General features: G+C 34.1%; 1 protein-coding gene across 1 annotated transcript in view; it reads left to right on the top strand.

Moving 5' to 3' along the window:
• The window catches only part of metro (membrane palmitoylated protein 7-like protein metro), a 456,631-nt gene that overhangs the window by 111,063 nt on the left and 325,007 nt on the right, over window positions 1–20,561 (top strand). The window contains exon 4 of the mRNA XM_090408766.1: window positions 14,329–14,406. Within this exon, the coding sequence (XP_090264892.1) occupies window positions 14,329–14,406 (78 nt within the window). The remainder of the gene's footprint in view (window positions 1–14,328; window positions 14,407–20,561) is intronic.

The following is a 20,561-nucleotide window of genomic DNA, read 5'->3' as shown; positions in this document are numbered from 1 at the left end:
CAATCAGAAATACAATCAGAGCATTTGAAATGAAATACTTAAGAAAAATAAACAAGACTCACTGGTCAGAACACAAAAGAAATGAACAAGTCAAACACAAATTAAACTATAGAGAAGATATAGCTATAATTATTAAACAGCAATTAAGATAGTTTGGATCCCTCCAGCGAATGACCTTTCAGAGATTACCAGATATACTCTTGAATAGAATTATTGGAGGAAGCAGATCAAGAGGCAGACCAAAAAGAACGTGTCTACAGTCTTTGAAGGAAAGATCACAATTATTGAGCTTCAGAGAGATGGCAGAAATTTTGAAGTGTCTCCAATAGCGTTGATTCAAGCTTAACATTTATTGTTCCATAGCTAATGTTTTGCATTTTGTTTACTTTACTTGTTTTTCTGCCATTACTGATTATTTTTTGTGTACCCCTGAACGGCTCACCACGTACCACCGGTTGGGAACCAATGGACTAAGACAACAAACTCTATCTCTTTGTTTCCTTGATACTCCTAGCATAATAAGCTATCTGCATTTTTTTTTTTTTATATACTCTTGTCTGTAGTCTGCATGACACAGTTGGAAAACTTGCAGATCTCTGTTCTTATCTAGTCTTATTTATGTAGACATCTTTGGACCCGCTGGATAGATCCTAACTGGATGACAAAATCGTTCTCTCCTTATAATCATTTTCATGATATTGCCTATTCCCAACATTAACACAGTTACATAACATTGTTGCTCTTACACAGAGATTCCCACCATTCTTCACATTATAATTTAGTTTCTCTGACTCTGTCAGAATCTCATACCAATTATGTATTTTCAAGACTTCTGATACCAAACGCATTCAGTCGTAGGCCGTCCCTCCTATACAAATCCATTCTTCCCTCAGACTTACTCTACACATCCAAAAACTTGAATCCATTCCTTCTACACAGCCTGTGCTTCAAATTGTTCCCCATCATAGCCCTTCCTCTTAATTCATTTCTATCATATCTAAGTAATATACTTACAATTTTCACTTTCTCACTCTTCTCTCTCACTTTTTCCAACAACCCAGTATCTTTCTCTCAATTGAGACAAATGTGTCAACAAATAATGTTCATAGTCATCTGGTCTTTGCTGCCTTATTTTGTTAATTCCAATCTGCCATATTCTTGTTATTATCTGAACTTGAATAATCTGTTTGTTGTGTTAATTCATAATTATCTCAGTACTGTTAACATTTCTCAACTTATCATAATAATGAAATTATAAGTTTTCCATGATGACACTGTTTGTTTATTGTTAAATATCATATCCACACGCAAAAGGTTGAAGACCTTTTGCGTGTGGAGCACATCAATAGTGTGTAAGAAAGAAGGAATCTGTTGATGTGCTATGGAACAATCATAGGTTGTTGTCTTCGGGAATGACAGAGTGAGGCAGACTGCTCTGAAGAACAGAAGTAGATGGAGTAAAAGAGAGGGAAGAAATGTTGGTTCACTGTGTGTGTGTGTGTGTGTGTGTGTGTGTGTGTGTGTGTGTGTGTGTGTGTGTGTGTGTGTGTGTTAGTAAATAAATGTAAGGGAAAGTGATGCAATATATATATATATATAAAGTTTTTTACCTTGGGTATAATATATGTTGTTAAAGATACCAAGCTATTTTAAACCTGGTTTTACTCCATTTCCCAAGTAAGCAATTAAGTTACTCCATTTCCCAAGACTTGCAGGCACAAATTTGACTTACTTGTCTGTTTTCTTACTTGGGAAATAGAGTAAAACCAGGTTTAAAATAGCTTGGTATCTTTAACAACATATATTACACCCAATGTGAAAAACTTTATACATCTATCTCTTATCCTGAGATTTTTATTTAATAAGGTCAAAACACTTTATGGTAACTTGTTTTGGTAAAATACGTATAAGCTCTGTATTACTTAAATCTTGGTATTTCTAAGCCTGACTCCCACTGATGAGACCTCAATAAAGGTCAAAACCGGTCTGGGTAGTGGTTCCCCTTGCCTTCAATACATATCATCATACATCTCCTCAAGGAGATGTGCTTTGCATTAAGGGTAAATATTAAGAATAGTGATCAGAGCTTATTCCACCTTTACCATGAGTTGCCTAGACTTGCACTACTTTGCGGGTCACCTAGACTTGCATGCAGGTGCAAATTTGACTTACTTGTCTGTTTGCTTACTTGGGAAATGGAGTAAAACCAGGTTTAAAATAGCTTGGTATCTTTAACAACACACACACACACATATATATATATATATATATACACACACACACACACACACACACACACACAGTCATACCCTGACTTACGCGAATCCGGAGTTACGCGGTTTCTTATATGTACGTATTCCCATCCCACTTCACGCCTCACCACTAGTCTTATCTTTTCGGCGCCAGTGTCGCACATGCTGTGAACAAGCATTGACGTGTTTCGTGTGGTCTCCATTCATACACAATTTTTATAATCTACAAACCTTGCAATTGTTTAAAATGTATGTTCTTGATAAAAATTTTATCACATAAAAAATAATAATGTCGTCCAAAAGAAGCAAGTCCGATTCTTCTACAGCTAGCAAGAAAAGAAAAACATTGACTTTGGAAACAAAACTCAACATTATTTAGGATTTTGAAGGCGGAATGAAAATTTGTGAGCTAGCAAAGAAGTTCGATCTACAGGAATCCACAGTAAGAATAATCATAAAAGAAAGGTTTACAGATTTTGTAGGACATAGATTCTAACGAGGAACAAATTGTAGCCACAAGGCAAGGAATAAAAAAATCATTAGCTTGCTATGAAGAAATTTTGTGTGACAAGAAAAAGACATTATGCCGTCAGACGAATCTATTAGATTTTATGAAACCATCGACATCGAAATAACTTTTTTTTTTTTTATGTACGCAAAACTACAATTATGATTATATTTCTTAAGAAATATAGGTGTTTTTGTAAACCTTTGGTCCCAATTGTATGTTTGTATATATAAATTACATGCCAAATTATACCCAGAGCTACGCGAATTCGACTTATGCGCTTTTTGTTGGTTCCACCTACTGCGTAACTTCGGGGCATGACTGTATGTATGTATATATATATATATATATATATATATATATATATATATATATAATTTTTTTTTTTTTTTTTTTTGTAAAAAATTAGACAGGACCGTGTTTGGGTAGCACTGAACTGAAATTGACAAAGACAAAGCTATCCTCATCTTACTAAAAATAGTATGGAGATAAGCATTTAGGGAATTAGTTACGGAAGACTTAGGCTATGATTGGGCACTACAGAGTTTGTCAAATGAGGAAGCAAAATGATGTGTACTGTCATCAGCAAAGCTACGGATAGGATTAGAGAAGATTATCGGCTATTCCAGTAATAATAAAATTAGTTTAATCCTTTATCCAAGTGTGAGCAAACAAAGTTTGTGCCTGAAAGTATCTTCAGGACTGGGGTAAGGTGGTACAACACCAGGTCAACTCGTTGCAAAGGTGGTGCAAGATACCAACACTCCCATCTCAGTATCTTCTATAATGCAAAACACATCTCCTTGCGGATATGTCTAATGTTATGCATTAAGGGAAGGGACACTACCCAGACTAGTTTCAACCTTTATTGAGGTCTCTTCAGTGGGAGCCAGGCCCAAGTGGAGATACCAGGCAGAAGTATTAGCAGGTCATCTCTACCTATAGGAGTTGCCAAATGGTGTGCCACCCTTTTTTAATAAATTACTCTGGATTTAAAGAAAGATGTTGAAAGTTTATTTTTCACTTGGTTAGCGTATAATAAAATTAGTTTAATCCTTTATCCAAGTGTTGTACCACCTTACCCCAGTCCTGAAGATACTTTCAGGCGCAAACTTTGTTTGCTCACACTTGGATAAAGGATTAAACTAATTTTATTATACGCTAACCAAGTGAAAAATAAACTTTCAACATCTTTCTTTAAATCCAGAGTAATTTATTAAAAAAGGGTGGCACACCATTTGGCAACTCCTATAGGTAGAGATGACCTGCTAATGCTTCTGCCTGGTATCTCCACTTGGGCCTGGCTCCCACTGAAGAGAACCTCAATAAAGGTCGAAACTAGTCTGGGTAATGGCCCTTCCCTTAATGCATAACATTAGACATATCCGCAAGGAGATGTGTTTTGTATTATAGAAGATACTGAGATGGGAATGTTGGTAGCTTGCTCCACCTTTGCAACGAGTTGACCTGGTGTTGTACCACCTTACCCCAGTCCTGAAGATACTTTCAGGCGCAAACTTTGTTTGCTCACACTTGGATAAAGGATTAAACTAATTTTATTATACGCTAACCAAGTGGAAAATAAACTTTCAAGGGCTATTCCTATTGGTTGGAAAATCTAAGGAAAGGAAACCACCTGCTATGACACATAATGAGTAGCCATGGCAGATGCTTGCAACCCAATTACTAAGGGTAAAAGGCAGACTATAGTATAAATAGAAGTTTGTTGAGCATGCATTTTTTTTTCAGACTTGATCAAATGCTCTTGAAATGTCACAAGCAACCCTGTGATTTTCCAAGCTTTTCCATTGCTTGGATACAAAGGTGAATGGTGAAGACTTGGAAGATCATCTGTTGAGAGTGGTAGAATCCATATTGACAGTCACCAATTAGTTGATGGGAATTTAGAAGTTTTTTTGACATTAATGACCTTCTTTATGGTTATTGAGAACATTTAAGTTGAAGTAAAAGCAATTGGACAATAGCTTATCTTATCAACTTTTTTGAGTATTCTAAATGTATGCTTGTTACCATCCTGTAGGATAGATGCCAGGTTGATTAGAAAGATAGAAAGATGGTATAGGATTGGTGTTAGTACTGGAGCACAATAGGAAAGAGATATCATTAGCAGTAGATGATTTGTTGGTGTACAAGTTATTTAGCATTCTGCTGATTTCTTTCTGACAGAAGACTAGGGATAGCATGGGATATATGTGATTTGGACAGAAGGCAAATTTGCAGGATTTGATGTTTTTAGAATTGGGTTTAGATTTTTTCGGTTATAAGTTAAATGTTGGATTTTTGGCTTCAAGCTGCTTATGTTATGCTGAATTTTATTTCTTGGACTGCTTTTGCGTGCTTGTTAAACAGTTTTCAGTTATTAGATATATGAAGAGCCAAAGGCTTCAATTCGGTGACATATAACTTGTTTAAGTTAAGGGATATTACATCCCATATAGTTTCTTAGCCGAATAAGAAACTCAAAGAGTTTCATGCCGAATATATAGTAGAAACTATATAAATAAAGTTCGGCGATTCCAAGCGTAAGCAAATACCTGGATACTGCAGCAACTGACCCTAAAGGTAGTGCCAGTTGAGGCAGCTTGTGTCAAAGGTGGAGCAAGCTCTGAACTTTATTTATATAGTTTCTACTATATATTTGGCATGAAACTCTTTGAGTTTCTTATTCGGCTAAGAAACTATATGGGATGTAATATCCCTTAACTTAAACAAGTTTTATGTCGCCGAATTGAAGCCTTTGGCTCTTCATATATCTAATAATTTATTAGGACACCTCATGGCAAAACTCGTAGAAGGATTGTAAGTTCTGTTCGCTACAAACTTGATATTAACTAGGTCTGCCTACTCACTGATGAGACCTGAAGGTTGAAACCGGTCTGGGTAGTGACCTTCTCTCATAATGTTGAACAATAATACAGCTCCTAGGAGCTAAGTTCACATTATGGATAAATATCAAGAATAGTGATCGGAACTTGCTCCACCTTTGACACGAGCTGCCTCAGCTTGCACTACCTTTAGGGTCAGTTGCTGCAGTATCCATACGCTTGGAATCGCCGAACTTTATATTTATATATTTATATAGTTTCTACTATATATTTCTACGAATATATATTTATATAGTTTCTACTATATATATATATATATATATATATAGGGTGTTCGGGATAAATTTGACAGTTTCGTAAGGAAAAAGAAAATCTTCTTTGTATCTATTAAATTTAATGAATTGACAAAAAAACATTACAGGCAGAGTTGATTACAATACTATCAACAAGATTTACTCAAAATAACCACCATTAGCATCGATCACAGCTTCAATTCTGCTTCGGAACCTCGAACAAGCTGATGCTACAGTCTCCCTGGGAAGGGCCGCAAAAACTGTTTTAATTTTATCCATTAACTGGGCTTTTGTATTACTGGAAGTGCGATTGGTGTCTTTTTCAACTGCGCCCCATACAAAATAATCCATGGGGTTAAGGTCTGGGGAGTTTGGAGGCCAAACATTTGGACTGGTGAAGTCGTAGAAATTTTCAGACAACCATTTTTGACTTTTCCCAGAGGTGTGGCAAGGGGCCGAATCCTGCTGCCATACATACGGCCTACCATTGGCTACCCTCGTTATCCAGGGCTTGACTACAGTTAGCAACTCCACGAACAAAGCCCGAATTCCAATGCCAGGGTTCTTCAACACCTGTTCCTGCAGATTTGCGAGGAATTCTGCTGTACGAACGCAATCAGATCGTCTGCTAGGGATCTTTCTTCTTGCTACATCCTCGTAGTCACCATTGCAAGTCTCTAGTTCATGCCTGATTGTTTTTACTGTATTCAGGGAGCATTGGGCAGCAGTCGTAATATCCTTATTTTGATGGCGGGCACGAATCATCATGATACAAGTTATTCTCTTCCATGATTCAGGTGGGTTCCAGCTATCCATCCTTTCTGACATCTTGTATATGAATGAAGAAGGGTCCAAACTTTTAAATGAAGAGAAGTGTGTGTTAATACATGTAACTTACGGAAAAATATAATTAATTATAAATATGTCAAATTTATCCCGAACACCCTGTATATATATATATATATATATATATATATATATATATATATATATATTTCTACGAATATTTATATAGTTTCTACTATACTATATATATATTTCTACGAATATTTATATAGTTTCTACTATACTATATATATATTTCTACGAATATTTATATAGTTTCTACTATACTATATATATATTTCTACGAATATTTATATAGTTTCTACTATACTATATATATATTTCTACGAATATTTATATAGTTTCTACTATACTATATATATATTTCTACGAATATTTATATAGTTTCTACTATACTATATATATATTTCTACGAATATTTATATAGTTTCTACTATACTATATATATATTTCTACGAATATTTATATAGTTTCTACTATATAGTTATTTCTACGAATATTTATATAGTTTCTACTATATAGTTATTTCTACGAATATTTATATAGTTTCTACTATATAGTTATTTCTACGAATATATATATATATGTGTATTCGGCATGAAACTCTTTGAGTTTCTTATTCGACTAAGAAACTATATGGGATGTAATCGGCATGAAACTCTTTGAGTTTCTTATTTGGCTAAGAAACTATATGGGATGTAATATCCCTTAACTTAAACAAGTTTTCAGTTATTTTGAGTGGAATTTCGAATGAAAGGCTTTATTCCAGTAAGATTATTTCTGTTATTCAGTCTGTAAAGGTGTTTGGATTAGGAACAATATGGAAAAGAAGAGATGCCATGGAGATCATCTTATTTGGTATCTTCGTAATGCCAGAATAATAGGTCTGGTTTAGATGGCTAAGTGATGGTGCACTTTGTTGTTGTTAAGACTGAATGTTAGTAAAATGGATTCGGAAACTTTTTTATATTTACAAGAATGTTTTATGTTTGTGAGGCTTTTTGGATTTCTTGATTTTTGTTTAGATTTTTATCATTTTTTAAAATTGTTTTTGTGGAAGATATTTTGTGATTCACAGTAAAACTTTGGTTACATTATCTTTCATTGCTAGTATGTATGTATATATGTATGTATGTATGAGGGGAAGAGAGGAGGAGAGAAGTAAAGAACATGAACATGCAATTGGAGATGAGAGACAGAGACTCATAAATATACCTCCCACTCAGGGGAATCCCGATCTCCATGCATGACCACCGTGTTCCCTCCTACCTACTATCATACTTAGAATCCCTGTGAGCATGACTGGCAGAGTGAGTGGCAACAGGATTTTCTGCTAGCTAGTCAGTAAACATCGTGATACATTATCATGTTCAATTCTGTATACTGTCTAGTGCAGTGATGTATAAAATCTATGAATTCATATTATACAATTAATTTAATAAAGTGAAATTACAAACTTACATTACATTTAATGACTTTTCTGTTGCTGAGTACTGGTAGAAAGTTGCTTTATAGAAGGGCTATAGTGTGTACATTTTAATGCTACACAAGCAATGCTCAAATCATTACTCTATTTCTCCCTTTCAATTTGATATTATTTAAGGCAGAAAATAGAGTTTCACAAGAGTATGTTGAAGAGAAAATTGTTAGAAGAGCTTTAGCAAAGATTTTAAGAGCATGAAAGTTTTCTTGAAGGCCATTCACACGCTTAGAATTTCACAGTCTGAATTTTTACACGTGGTATCATGCAGATGTTCCTGCTCAAGTTCTAATTCATTTCTAACAGCAATAAACTTTCTTTTCCAGATAGGATTACGCTGGAAGTCGGCTAGTTGCATTTCTAGATCTTTTAAATCCAACCACTCAAAGCCATCTAATTTAAGATCCATGAATTCTGTTTCATCGGTATACTTCATGAATTGGATTGTTTGTTCCAACATTCGAAATTGCTCAAATCTAGAAGAAAACTGCTCAGTTACTGACTTTAGAACTTCGATAGATTGGTTGATATGTTGTTCACGATTTTTTGGGCTGGTTTCGTTAAAAAAAATTTTCACTCTTGGGAAATACTTAAAATTGTTACTTTCTAAATCACTTTGAAATATTTTGAGTTTATTCTCAAAGCTCTTGATCGTGCCAAACATAACATCGACAGATTTTCTGAAACCTTGCAATTGTATATTAAGTTCATTCAGGTGCAATGAAAAATCCGTGAAAAACATCAGCTTACTGAGCCAAGCAGAATCTTTCAACTGAGAAAATTCGTGCTCCATGCCATTCGTATTTAAATATAATTTAATTTCATTTAAACATTCAACAAACCATTCAAGTACTTGGCCACGACTCAACCATCGATTATTATTGTACATTAATAGACCATTGTACACTGATTCAACTTCGCTTAAAAGTGAATTAAATTCTCATTTGTTTAAAACCCTGGCTACCATAAAATTAGTTACTTTTGTCACAATTCTCATCACATCATCCAAATCCTTTAATCCTGATTTTGCACACAGTGTCTCCTGATGTATAATACAATGGAAACAAACCAGGAGATGACCAACATATTCTGTAAATTGTTTGATAAAACCGACATTATGGCCAACCATATTAAGCGTGCCATCAGTTGTAATCGAAAATATTTTCGATAAATCTGTTTCTCACGGAACACTTTAACAACACAGTCGCATGTGTCTTTACCTGTCGTGTTTTGAGGTAAATTTTCTAACTTGAGTGGGAAAATCACCGTGAACATACCTTCCAATAATAGCCAATCAAGCTGATGATGTAATATCTGTAGTTTTGTTGAGACAAATGGAAAAAACAATGGCATGAGTTCAAGTCTTGTATTTGATTTTCTATACTAGCATTCATTGATATAACTTTGTCTTTAATAGTATTCCTACTTAATGGTAACTCTTTCATGCGCTTTACAATAGCTTCCTTATTATGAAAGTCCTCAAGTAAAAATGGTGCAGACTTTACGAAAGCTTCTTTAATATAATCACAGTCACTAAGTGGTTTCCCATGTTCAACAATAGTATGTGAAATACTGCAACTTGCAGCTTTGAAGGTCCTGAAACAAATTTAATTAAAGTCCCTGATTGTGATTCTGCCAGTTTTAGATGTTGCGATATGTATTCTTTGCGTTCTTCAAAAGTTTTTTCTAGGAGCCATTTGTGCTTAGTTTCAAAATGTCTTCTTACATTCCAAGTTCTACTCACAAATAGCTCGCCACACAATTTACAGAGAACTTTATTGCCTCTATCAATAACACCATATTGTTCAGTCCAGGCATCTTGGAAATTTCTTCCACTTCCTTTCTGTGATAATTTTAGTTTTTTTATTAGTGCTAGCTGCCATTGTAAAAGGGTTCACAAATTATAAAAGAGCACAATTATATACAGTGGTAATTCTTCTTTAGTATTCTGCAATTGAGCAGGTTCTTTTAGTAGCAGAAACTTTCCTTCCACTCTCTTCTGTTCTGAGCCTTCTCTTTCAAGGTTGTGTACCTGTCTCCATTGAGCATGTCATCTAGTATTGTTTTCCTTACTCTTCCTCTGGGTCTTTTTCTGTCTATTTTTCCTTCGATGGCATCTCTGATGATTCCATTCCATCTCAGAATATGTCCGATCCAGTTTCCCCTGCTTCTTTTTATCCTCCTTAACAGACTTCTTTCTTCTTCTACTCTTTTTAAGACCTCTTCATTAGTTATTTTATCTGTCCATTTGATTTTTTCCATCCTTCTCCAAATCCACATCTCAAAGCTTTCCTAAATCTTAATTTCTTCTTTCTTCAATGTCCAAGTTTCAGATGCATAGAGGGCAACACTCCACATATAACATTTTATTAGTCTTTTTTTTTAGGTTTCTATCCATTTTACTTCTGAATAAATTCCATTTTCTATTAAAGTCATCTCTTCCCATCACTATTCTTGTTTTTATGTCACTTTTACATCTTCCATCGCTGCTAATAACACTTCCTAGATATTTAAATGTCTTTACTCGATCAATTTTTCCCCATTTATTCTGATATTCATATTTGCCTCTTTCCTTGCTATTTTCATCATCTTTGTTTTTCTGATGTTAATTTTCATTCCATAATTAAGCAGTTATAATTAATAAGAAATAACAATTACTGGAAATAAATTATACACCAGCAACTCAAATTACTTAAGTGGCAGCCAATGCAAGATTACCAGTATTTCTTTCAGCAGGGTTGCCAGATTTATTACCGGTACGTTCGTAGTAACATTGTTACGTTTTACTCTCTATCATGCTTCTTGATTCAATTTTTCCCCATTTATTCTGATATTCATATTTGCCTCTTTCCTTGCTATTTTCATCACCTTTGTTTTTCTGATGTTAATTTTCATTCCATAATTAAGCAGTTATAATTAATAAGAACTAACAATTACTGGAAATAAATTATACACCAGCAACTCAAATTAAGTGGCAGACCATGCAAGTTATAATTAATAAGAACTTACAATTACTGGAAATAAATTATACACCAGCAACTCAAATTACTTAAGTGGCAGACCATGCAAGACTACCACTACTTCTTTCAGCAGGGTTGCCAGATTTATTACCGGTACGTTCGTAGCAACCTTGTTACGTTTTACTCTCTATCATGCTACTAAATAGCAGTTATTTAGTAGGTTTTGTTGTGACGTCATCGTAAGTTGTTACTATTTGCATTATTTATCAAAATTTACTGAATTTATTGCAACTATAAAAATGTTTTCATTATTTACTCAGATAAATTCAGTATTTAATGCTGCAAATTATATTTTCTGTTAAAGTGGTTTTAAATGTGTTTGGAACTTGTATTACCCAGTTGAGAGACGACTTGGAATGCATGCATGAACGAATTTCACACAGAAGTCAAATGAAAACTAAGTTTATAATATATAAAGCACGTATTTATAAGTTGATATTGTATAATATTGATATTAATTTTTTAAGTTTGTATCATATAATGATAATTTTTATAATATCATGACTGTGCAGAAATTATAATGACTAAGAAAGAAAACGTGAACTTAAAACGCTCGTTGTTTATAGGCTAGTTTACAAAATAAAATAAAAATAAGCTAACTACAAAATAAAATAGAAATAAACTAACTATAAAATATAATTCTTTCAATGAACTGAAACCTACCTTCGCCTTAACTGAGAGCGATCTTACACGATTTATCGCAGTTTTTTCATCAGAATACCAATATCTTTCAACATCCAAGGTGTGTCACCTGAAACCCTGAAGTGTGTCAGTGCTGACACGTGTCAGCACTGAAGTGTGTCAGTGCTGGCACATGTGTCATAGGTTCGCCATCACTGGTCTAGTGACTGGCCTGTGCAACACCATGTTACTCCTATACACTTAAATAGAAAAGGGTATATGTCCCTGCAGTGTATAATGTCTTTGTAGTATGTCTTCTATACTGTATGTGAGAAGGAGGGAACAGAAACTGGAGCCCTTGCTTTTGTGACTATATTGCAGTAGCCACTTAATGACTCAAATAATCCAGATAGTGGTGTTTCATCAGATGATGAGGGATGTCTACCACCTAGATATCTAGCTGGCCATTTCTTCCAACAATGCAAGCTATGCTTTTGTGGTGTACTTACACATATGCTGGCACCCTGTTTATGGAAATTAGCAACGCTGCAAGAAGCTATATATTGCACATCATTAGCCAGTTAGTAGTTTACTTTTATTTATTTATTTTTTTTTTTTTATTGTAATAACTAAATGGTTTCTCTGTTATTATCAATGCAGGAGTGCCACTCGGCTCTTCATGCTCTACCAGGAAAAAATAAACAAAAAAGAGGAACAAAATTTTAAAAAAATTTTTAAAAAAAAGAGAGAAGAGGGAGTAAAAAACAGCGTTAATAAAAATTACTGCAATAAAAGAAGTTTAATTCAAAATACATTAAATGAAGTTTACTTTGAACAATTAGAATAATTTTTAAGTCGAAACACAATTTGCTAGTCAAAACATAAGGGCCTTCCTTATATCCATTTCCTTATTAAGCTCCTTTAAATTAGGTCTAATTAGTCAGAGTTCTTACAAGCGCTTTCAAATGTTCATAATTTAAAACTGATCTATATTTAGATTTAATACACTTAAGAGTCGAATGTGGTGCTTCACAGGAGTATGTGGTACCAAAAATGGATATCAGTTTTCTGGCACATTGTTTAAGTGTTGGATACCGTTGATCTAAAACTTGCTTCCAAAACTCAATTATAGAACATTGACTTTGCTTCAGTCCTTTTTCCTCTTGAAGTTCCAAAATCTCCAATTATGGAGCTGTGACATCAATCGCAATTGATTTTGAAATGTGACAACCATGCTCAAGCATGTCCGTGAGGAAAGGATTTTCCAAAAAAAGCAAATGGTGGCTTAAGTTTTCGAAGGTTGCAAAATCGATTGTTGAGTTCTTCGACCAGATCATTTAATTTGCTGACATAAGATCCGTTTCTAATTCCACTCCTAGCGAATTTGTCAGTATTTTCTTCAGACCAACAAAGTGATTGAAAATTTTATTTTCCAAGTCTCTGGAAAAGTTGCAATTTGCTTTGAAAGCTTAGCATGGTCTGTGGAAGATCAGTTATTAGTTTTTTTCTTTCCCTTGAAGTGAAATGTTTAATATCTGTAGATGCTGGAAAACATCGGTGAAAAATGTCATGAGTGTCTTTGAGATGGAGGAAAAATTTCTCCTCTCTAAGAAACTGTTTGATTGGGTCTAATAACAAAAAAAAAAAAAAAAAAAAAAAATTTTTTTAATATATTTCTAACTAAGAGCCATCTTACTTTAAAACACTTGACAACTAGATGTTCCACATTAATAATGCAATGTATAGGTAAGAAAGCAGGATACAAAACATGCTAATCAGGTTGGAAGAATTTTAATGGTCTATAACCATTAAAATTCTTCCATTTTGGCAATAATTACTAGTATAACGCTTTTCACTTCACTTAGAACTTTGTTTTTAACAACTGGAACAACAGTAGTGTGAGATAAGCCTTGCTAGGCTTAGGCTCCCTTAGTTTGAATTTTATCTTCCATCTGTTAACAACAATAAATAATAGATATAAACCATTTATAATTCACAATGAAATGAAACAGCAAAATATGGAGAAATGTAGTGAGGAATGACATTAATAAATTGAATTTATGAATAATGCACATCATTGATTCATGGCATCTTATAAAGGAGCATTGGTTACAATTAGAAAGTGTCATACGAGTGGAGCATTGTAAGACATGGTATTACTGCACTATAAAATATACTGAAATTATAAAAATATGCAGATTCTGTTAGAGAATTACATATTTCATTATAGCATATGTATCATAGCTAATCGTTCAAGGAAAACTTATTTTCAATCTTTGTGTGTTAGTGATTGTATTAGCTTGATGAATTTTCTAATGATCAGTTAATGTAAATAATTGAGTAGCCATAATAAGTATTCTTTGTGTTATGGAGTAAGGAACTGGTATAGATTCAGTTTTACCTGTTAAATTTTGAAAGATTTTTAAATAAACGTCCTCATGTAATTTTGTTTTATTTGATAGGTACATAACAAAATAACCAATCATGAAGGAAGAGATATTCAGCCCTATAGTTTTCAAGCTAGGGATCTTTGTGAAATGGTAAAAAAAAATGGTTTTGCATATGTGATAGCATAAACTGATTTCAAGAAAATAATTATATGATGATTTTTATATAACATTACTTTCCTTTAGTGTTACACGGTGACCAGCATTCATTTTACACAAATTATGGGCTCTACAAGCGTGTTATAAATAATTCTTTTAATTTCCCAACATTTCGACCTTCATATTATGGTCATCATCTGGAGTATACACATGTGTCTTCCATATCCTTGGGATTTTTAGGCCATTATTATTGTTAAGACCGTCATGATTAATAATAATGATGGTCTAAAAATCCCAAGCATATGGAAGGCACATATTCAACCCACTTAACCTTTCTTCCTAAGAGTTAATTTTAAATAGAACCATAGGTAATCCAGGATCCTCAATCTAATATAACAATTGTCATGTTAAATTAGGACATCATTTTCACTGTAACAAAACTATTTATATGAAAGAATCTTTCTCTGATGGTAACTTAAATAGAATATAGCTTTAATATAGTTAATTTATTTTATTTCATTTATAAATCTCTGAAACTCATTGGACAGGAGAAGGATGCTTAAACATACCAGAGGGTAAATTATTCTATTGAGGAAGAAGAGATAATGTACATAGAGAAGGAGTTGAAATCATAATAAAACAATATCTTACTGCAAGTGTAACAGATATTAAGTCTATCTCATCCAGAATAATAGGAATTAGACTAAAAGCCAAAGAAGGACTACACATAAAGGTTATCCAGATTTACACACCGGACGCAAGTCAAAATGAAGAAGACATCGAACTATTCTACAAAGATTCCAAAAAGAAATAGTTATTTATTATAAATTTATTTTATTTTCACTAGAGGTCAGGCCAGTAGAATAATCATCGATCAAATCATTCTCTCTTCAGCATACTATGTGAAAAGTAATTTAGCTTGTGTCCGTGTGTGTGTGTGTGTGTGTGCGTACTTCAGATGATGAACTTAATATGAAGGTCGAAACATCAGGAAAGTAAAATAATTATTTAAAACACTGTTGTAGAGTCCATAATTTGTGTAAAATGAACACTTAGCTTCATAATGTTCATAAATTATATGGATTAAAATTATGGCATGGAAGAGGTGTGATTAATTAACCTAAATGGAACTGAAGATTGTTAATAATTGAAGTTGTCAGTTAATAATAATAATACAGTTTTATAATACAGTGACAGCTGAGTTGCATGAAGGTAATGGGTTTACAGTGATATTGCTGGACTTTGCAAAAGCTTTTGACAGGATACCACATGGAATTCTAATCAGTAAACTGCAGCTTGGGGGAGACCAGACTCCTACCAGGAGTGTCCCTTGGGTGGCAGATGAGGGAAGCTCCAACAGATTGCTCTGAATAAAGAGCAATGGACCAAAGAGTGTGGCAGAGGAAAGGCAAGCCGGCCACACTAAAATGCCAAAAACCTCCATGGATTACACGATTACCAGCAATACATCTCGCACTGTCGCATACGGTTTAGCCGATGCGCCAACATGAGCCTCACATAGTGTTGGTGAGAAATCTATGTGGTCAGCAAAATGCGATAAGTATATAGCTACTGAAAATATCAGATCTCTATACAAAGCAGGAAAATTCCAAATTCTACAAGAGAATCTGAAAAGGATAAAGTGGGATATCATAGGAATTTCAGAAACTCACTGGACAGGAGAAGAATGCTTAAACATACCAGAGGGTAAATTATTCTATTCAGGAAGAAGAGCCAATGTACATAGAGAAGGAGTTGCAATCCTAATAAAACAAAATCTTACTGTAAGTGTAACAGATATTAAGCCTATCTCATCCAGAATAATAGGAATTGGACTAAAAGCCAAAGAAGAAAGACTACACATAAAGGTTATCCAGATTTACGCACTGGACGCAATTTACAATGAAGAAGACATTGAACTATTCTACAATGATCTCCAAAAAGAAATAGATAATACAAACTCCATGGGCATCTTACTGATAATCGGGGATTTCAACGCTAAGATCTCAACTTTCAGAGAAGAGCTGAAAGATGTAATTAATGGGGAAATTTGGAATTGGAACCAAAAATGAAATTTCTGCAAAGAAAACAACCTTGTTATCTCAAACAGTGTTTTATCATAGACCTAGTTTTAAATACACCTGGACCTCACCAAATAGATAAATATGAAATTGTATAGATTATATCCTAATTAGAAGTAAATGGAAAACCTCAATCATAAACGTAAGAACACTCAAAAGCCTAGATCTGGATACAGACCATGAACTCCTCTCTGCAACAATGTGGATAAAAGTCAAAGTAAACTATAAAAGAAATAGAATTGATAAATTCCACATGGAAAAGTTAAAAAAATAGCCAAATAAGATTAGACTAGATTAGGAAAATTGAAGAAATAAATAGGACTCAAACAGATGAAACCGGAAACCTTTGGAAAACAGGAAAAGAAAAGAAATATTAATTAACTCAGCAAGAGAAACTTTAGGAATTGATAAGAGCCCTGATAATAAATGGATAACATCTGAAATATTAGAAAAATGTGAAGAAAAAAGGAAACTAAAAACAAAAATAAACAGACATACCTCATAAGACAACAAGAAGAAATACAAACAACTCAAAAATGAAATTGATAAACTCTGTACACAGGCTAAAGAAAACTGGCTAAACAAAAAAGCAGAAAAATGCAATGAGGCATATTAACACCATAACTCAAAAACATTACATAACACAATTAAAGAAATTACAAAAAACTTTTCACTACTGCTGTTAATAATGATCAACCATCAGGGCGAGGAAACTGGAAATCCAAATGCAATAAAGGCAATATGGATGGAATACTACCAAGAGACCTTTAAGAATGAAAGCAATAACTACCTAATAACAAAGTCCCGCATTAACTCAAGACATGATACCTTAATGATCCTTCCATCGAAAGTGGAGAATGCTCTAAAGCAAATGAAATCTGACAAAGCACCAGGGATATACCAAATTCCATTAGAACTCTGGAAAGAAGGAAAGCAAACAACTTTAAAATTCCTTACGACACTTTTCAACAAAATCATTAAATCAGGAGAAATACCAGAAGATTGGAGAACAGGAATTATCATACCAATTTACAAGAAAGGTGATAAGAAAAATTGTAAAAACTACAGACCAATCACATTACTCATCCATGCTTACAAAATATTTACAAGAATCTTACAGAACAGAATAAAGAGCACATATGAGATCATTAGTGAAGAACAGGCAGGCTTCAGAAAGCATTGCTCCACATTGGATCAGATCTTCATAATACAAAGACTAGCAGAATTATACTGGGAATATAACAAAAATATCTATTACTATTTTATAGATTTTAAACAGGCATTCAACTCAATAAACCTTATTAAGAATATTAAAACAAATCGATGAAGATACCCTAAACTTCTTAGAAAAATATTATAGTCTCACAGAAACAATAATTAAATTCAATAGTATAACAATAGATAAAATAAACATCAGTAAAGGAGTAGCCCAAGGATGTCGCATCTCCTTTTAAACATCTACCTAGAGAATATAGTTAACCAAGCCTTGGAAGGAGAAAAAGTAATGATAGCAGACACAAAAGAAAAAATGGTGAACCTAATAACCAAACTAAATAACATGGCTAAAGAATACATCATGACCATAAATACAGACAAAACAAAAATCTTGATAATTGGAGAAAACGAAGAAAAACTAAACTTCTCCTTGAATGGATTAACAATTGAACAAGTAAGACAATTCGACTGTTTAGGACCAATAATAACAGAACACTTAGATACCATGACCAAACTGCATGGTCATCATTTAATAAGCTAGGTAAAATCTGGAAAAATAATAAAATCTCCAAACCTCTAAAAATAAAATTATATAATGCAATTATAATATCCACTGTGCTATATGCTTCAGAAACTTGGACACTCAAGAAGACAGAGATACGAAAACTGAAGGCTTTCAAGATGAAATGTCTCAGAAAAATAAATAAAACAAAATGGACAGAAAAGAAAACAAATGAAACTGTAAACAAGACCTAAAATATACAGACTCATTAATTGAAAAGATCAAAAGAAGACAACTTCAGTGGTATGGGCATATCGAGAGAATGCCATCAAATAGACTACCCAACCTTGCTCTGTATGCAAGAATAAAAGAAAAAAAGGAAGACCAAAAACTAAATGGATAACAACAATAAAGGTCAACTCCGGATTACAAACATATAGACAGCTCACCAACCACGCAAGAAACCGAGACTCCTGGAGGTTGTTGTTGAAACAGATGACCCAACCCATCCCCGACGGAAGAGGACAGTAAGTAAGTAAACTGCAGCACATGGGGATGGATATAACGTTGGTGAGATGGATAGGAGGGTGATTGATGGAGAGATATCAGAGAGTAGTTTATTCAGGATTAGAGTCTAAATGACGGCCTGTGACTAGTGGCTTGCTGCTAGTTAAAGGCCTTCTGTAACTTGCTGCAGAGTTCTGTTCTTGGACCACTACTGTTTAATTTGTGCATTGAAGATATAGGAAAGAATCTGAGAGGAACTGTTCAGTTATTTGTCGATGATGCAAAGTTGGTAGAGCAATAGTTAATACAGGTAATGTCGACATTTTGCAGGATGATTTGGGTAGATTGACAAACTGGGCAAAGGAGAATGGATGTCAGTTTAATGTGGCAAAGTGTAAAGTTGTGCATTTTGGGATGAAAAGATTACCAGCTGTATACTATATTGGTGGAACTATACTCCAGGAAATTGATGAAGACAGACTTGAGAGTGTTAGTAGATAGGGGCACACATAGCAAAAGCTGCTAAAGCATCTCATCTGATCACTATGTTACTGAAGAATGCTTTGATCAGTAGAATCAAGCAGGCTATATTATAAATCTTAGTATCTCCCATAATGGGAGATACTAAGACACGTAGTGATGAAAGCTTGGTCCACCTTTACCACGAGTTGCCTCAGTCCTGAAGGTACTTCAGGTGCAAACTTTGCTTGCTTACGCTTGGATGGAGGATTAAACTGAATGTATTATAGTCTAACCAAGTGGGAAAAAAACTTCCAACAAGCGGGTTATATTGTTCCTCTTTATTGAGCCTTGATAAGACCCCATCTTTACTACTGTGCACAGATCCAGGCTCCAGGGTTTCTTGGTATGAAGAAGTAGAGAGGATCCAGAGGCGAGTAACCAAGATGATATCAGGTCTATGGAATGAACTTTACAAGAACAGGTTGAAGATGTGTGGGTTATAGAAACTGGTTGATAGGTCGAAAAGGGGTGATATGATTAACACACAAATTACTGAAGGGTTTTTACAAGATTAATTTAGAGGAAATTTTTTAGAACAGGTCTGGTGGTGGGAAGACTAGGTTTTTTGCTTGGAGAGTAGTGAATGAATGAAATAGGTTGCCAGAGTCTGCTGTGGGTGCCATAACTGTGAATGAGTTCAAAGCAAAATATGATAGATATTGCACTAATGTTGAATAGTTCTTGACATGATGTTTAGGGCCTCTCTCGATGAGTCTAAGGACTCCTTGAAGTTGCCTGTAATCATCATCATCATCATCAAATTCCTGCTATGTACCCTCAAGAGGTGTACAGGATATGACAGTACTACATGAAAAAATTACATCATTACTAACTTCCTATCTACAATTTTCCTCCAAATCAGTCTGTTACTTGTCAAGACTCCAACATTATCAGATCTTATATTTCTATCGTCTAAGGCACTTTGTACCGTATCAATCCACCTATATCTTGGTCTTCCTCTGGGTCGTTTTCCTGCCAACCTGGCAGAGAACACTTGTTTTGCTAATCTTTCCTCTCCCATTCTATTTAAGTGACCATACCACCTGAGATTAGCTCTGCTAATGCATTCCTGGATGCTGACAATGTCAAGTTCTTTCCTAATATCCTCATTTTTAATATGATATTGCCATTGATGCCATCTGTTCACGCCTCTAATCTTTCTCAGGACTCTCATATCTGTGGTCTCTAGTCTTTGGGCAAGTGTTTTACTTCTGACCCAGCTCTCAGATCCATAAATTAAAACTGGTTTGAACACTGTCTTGTATACAGCTAATTTAGTGTTCCGACTAATTTCTCTCTTATTCCATATGAATTTATTCAAT

Source organism: Typopeltis vanoorti, chromosome 2 (assembly GCF_054136105.1).
Source record: "Typopeltis vanoorti isolate ZY-2024b chromosome 2, IOZ_Tvanoo_1.0, whole genome shotgun sequence".
NCBI classification, from domain to species: Eukaryota; Metazoa; Arthropoda; class Arachnida; order Uropygi; family Thelyphonidae; genus Typopeltis; species Typopeltis vanoorti.
The sequence above is the reverse complement of the archived record's forward strand: the minus strand, read 5'-3'. Positions and strand labels throughout refer to the sequence as shown.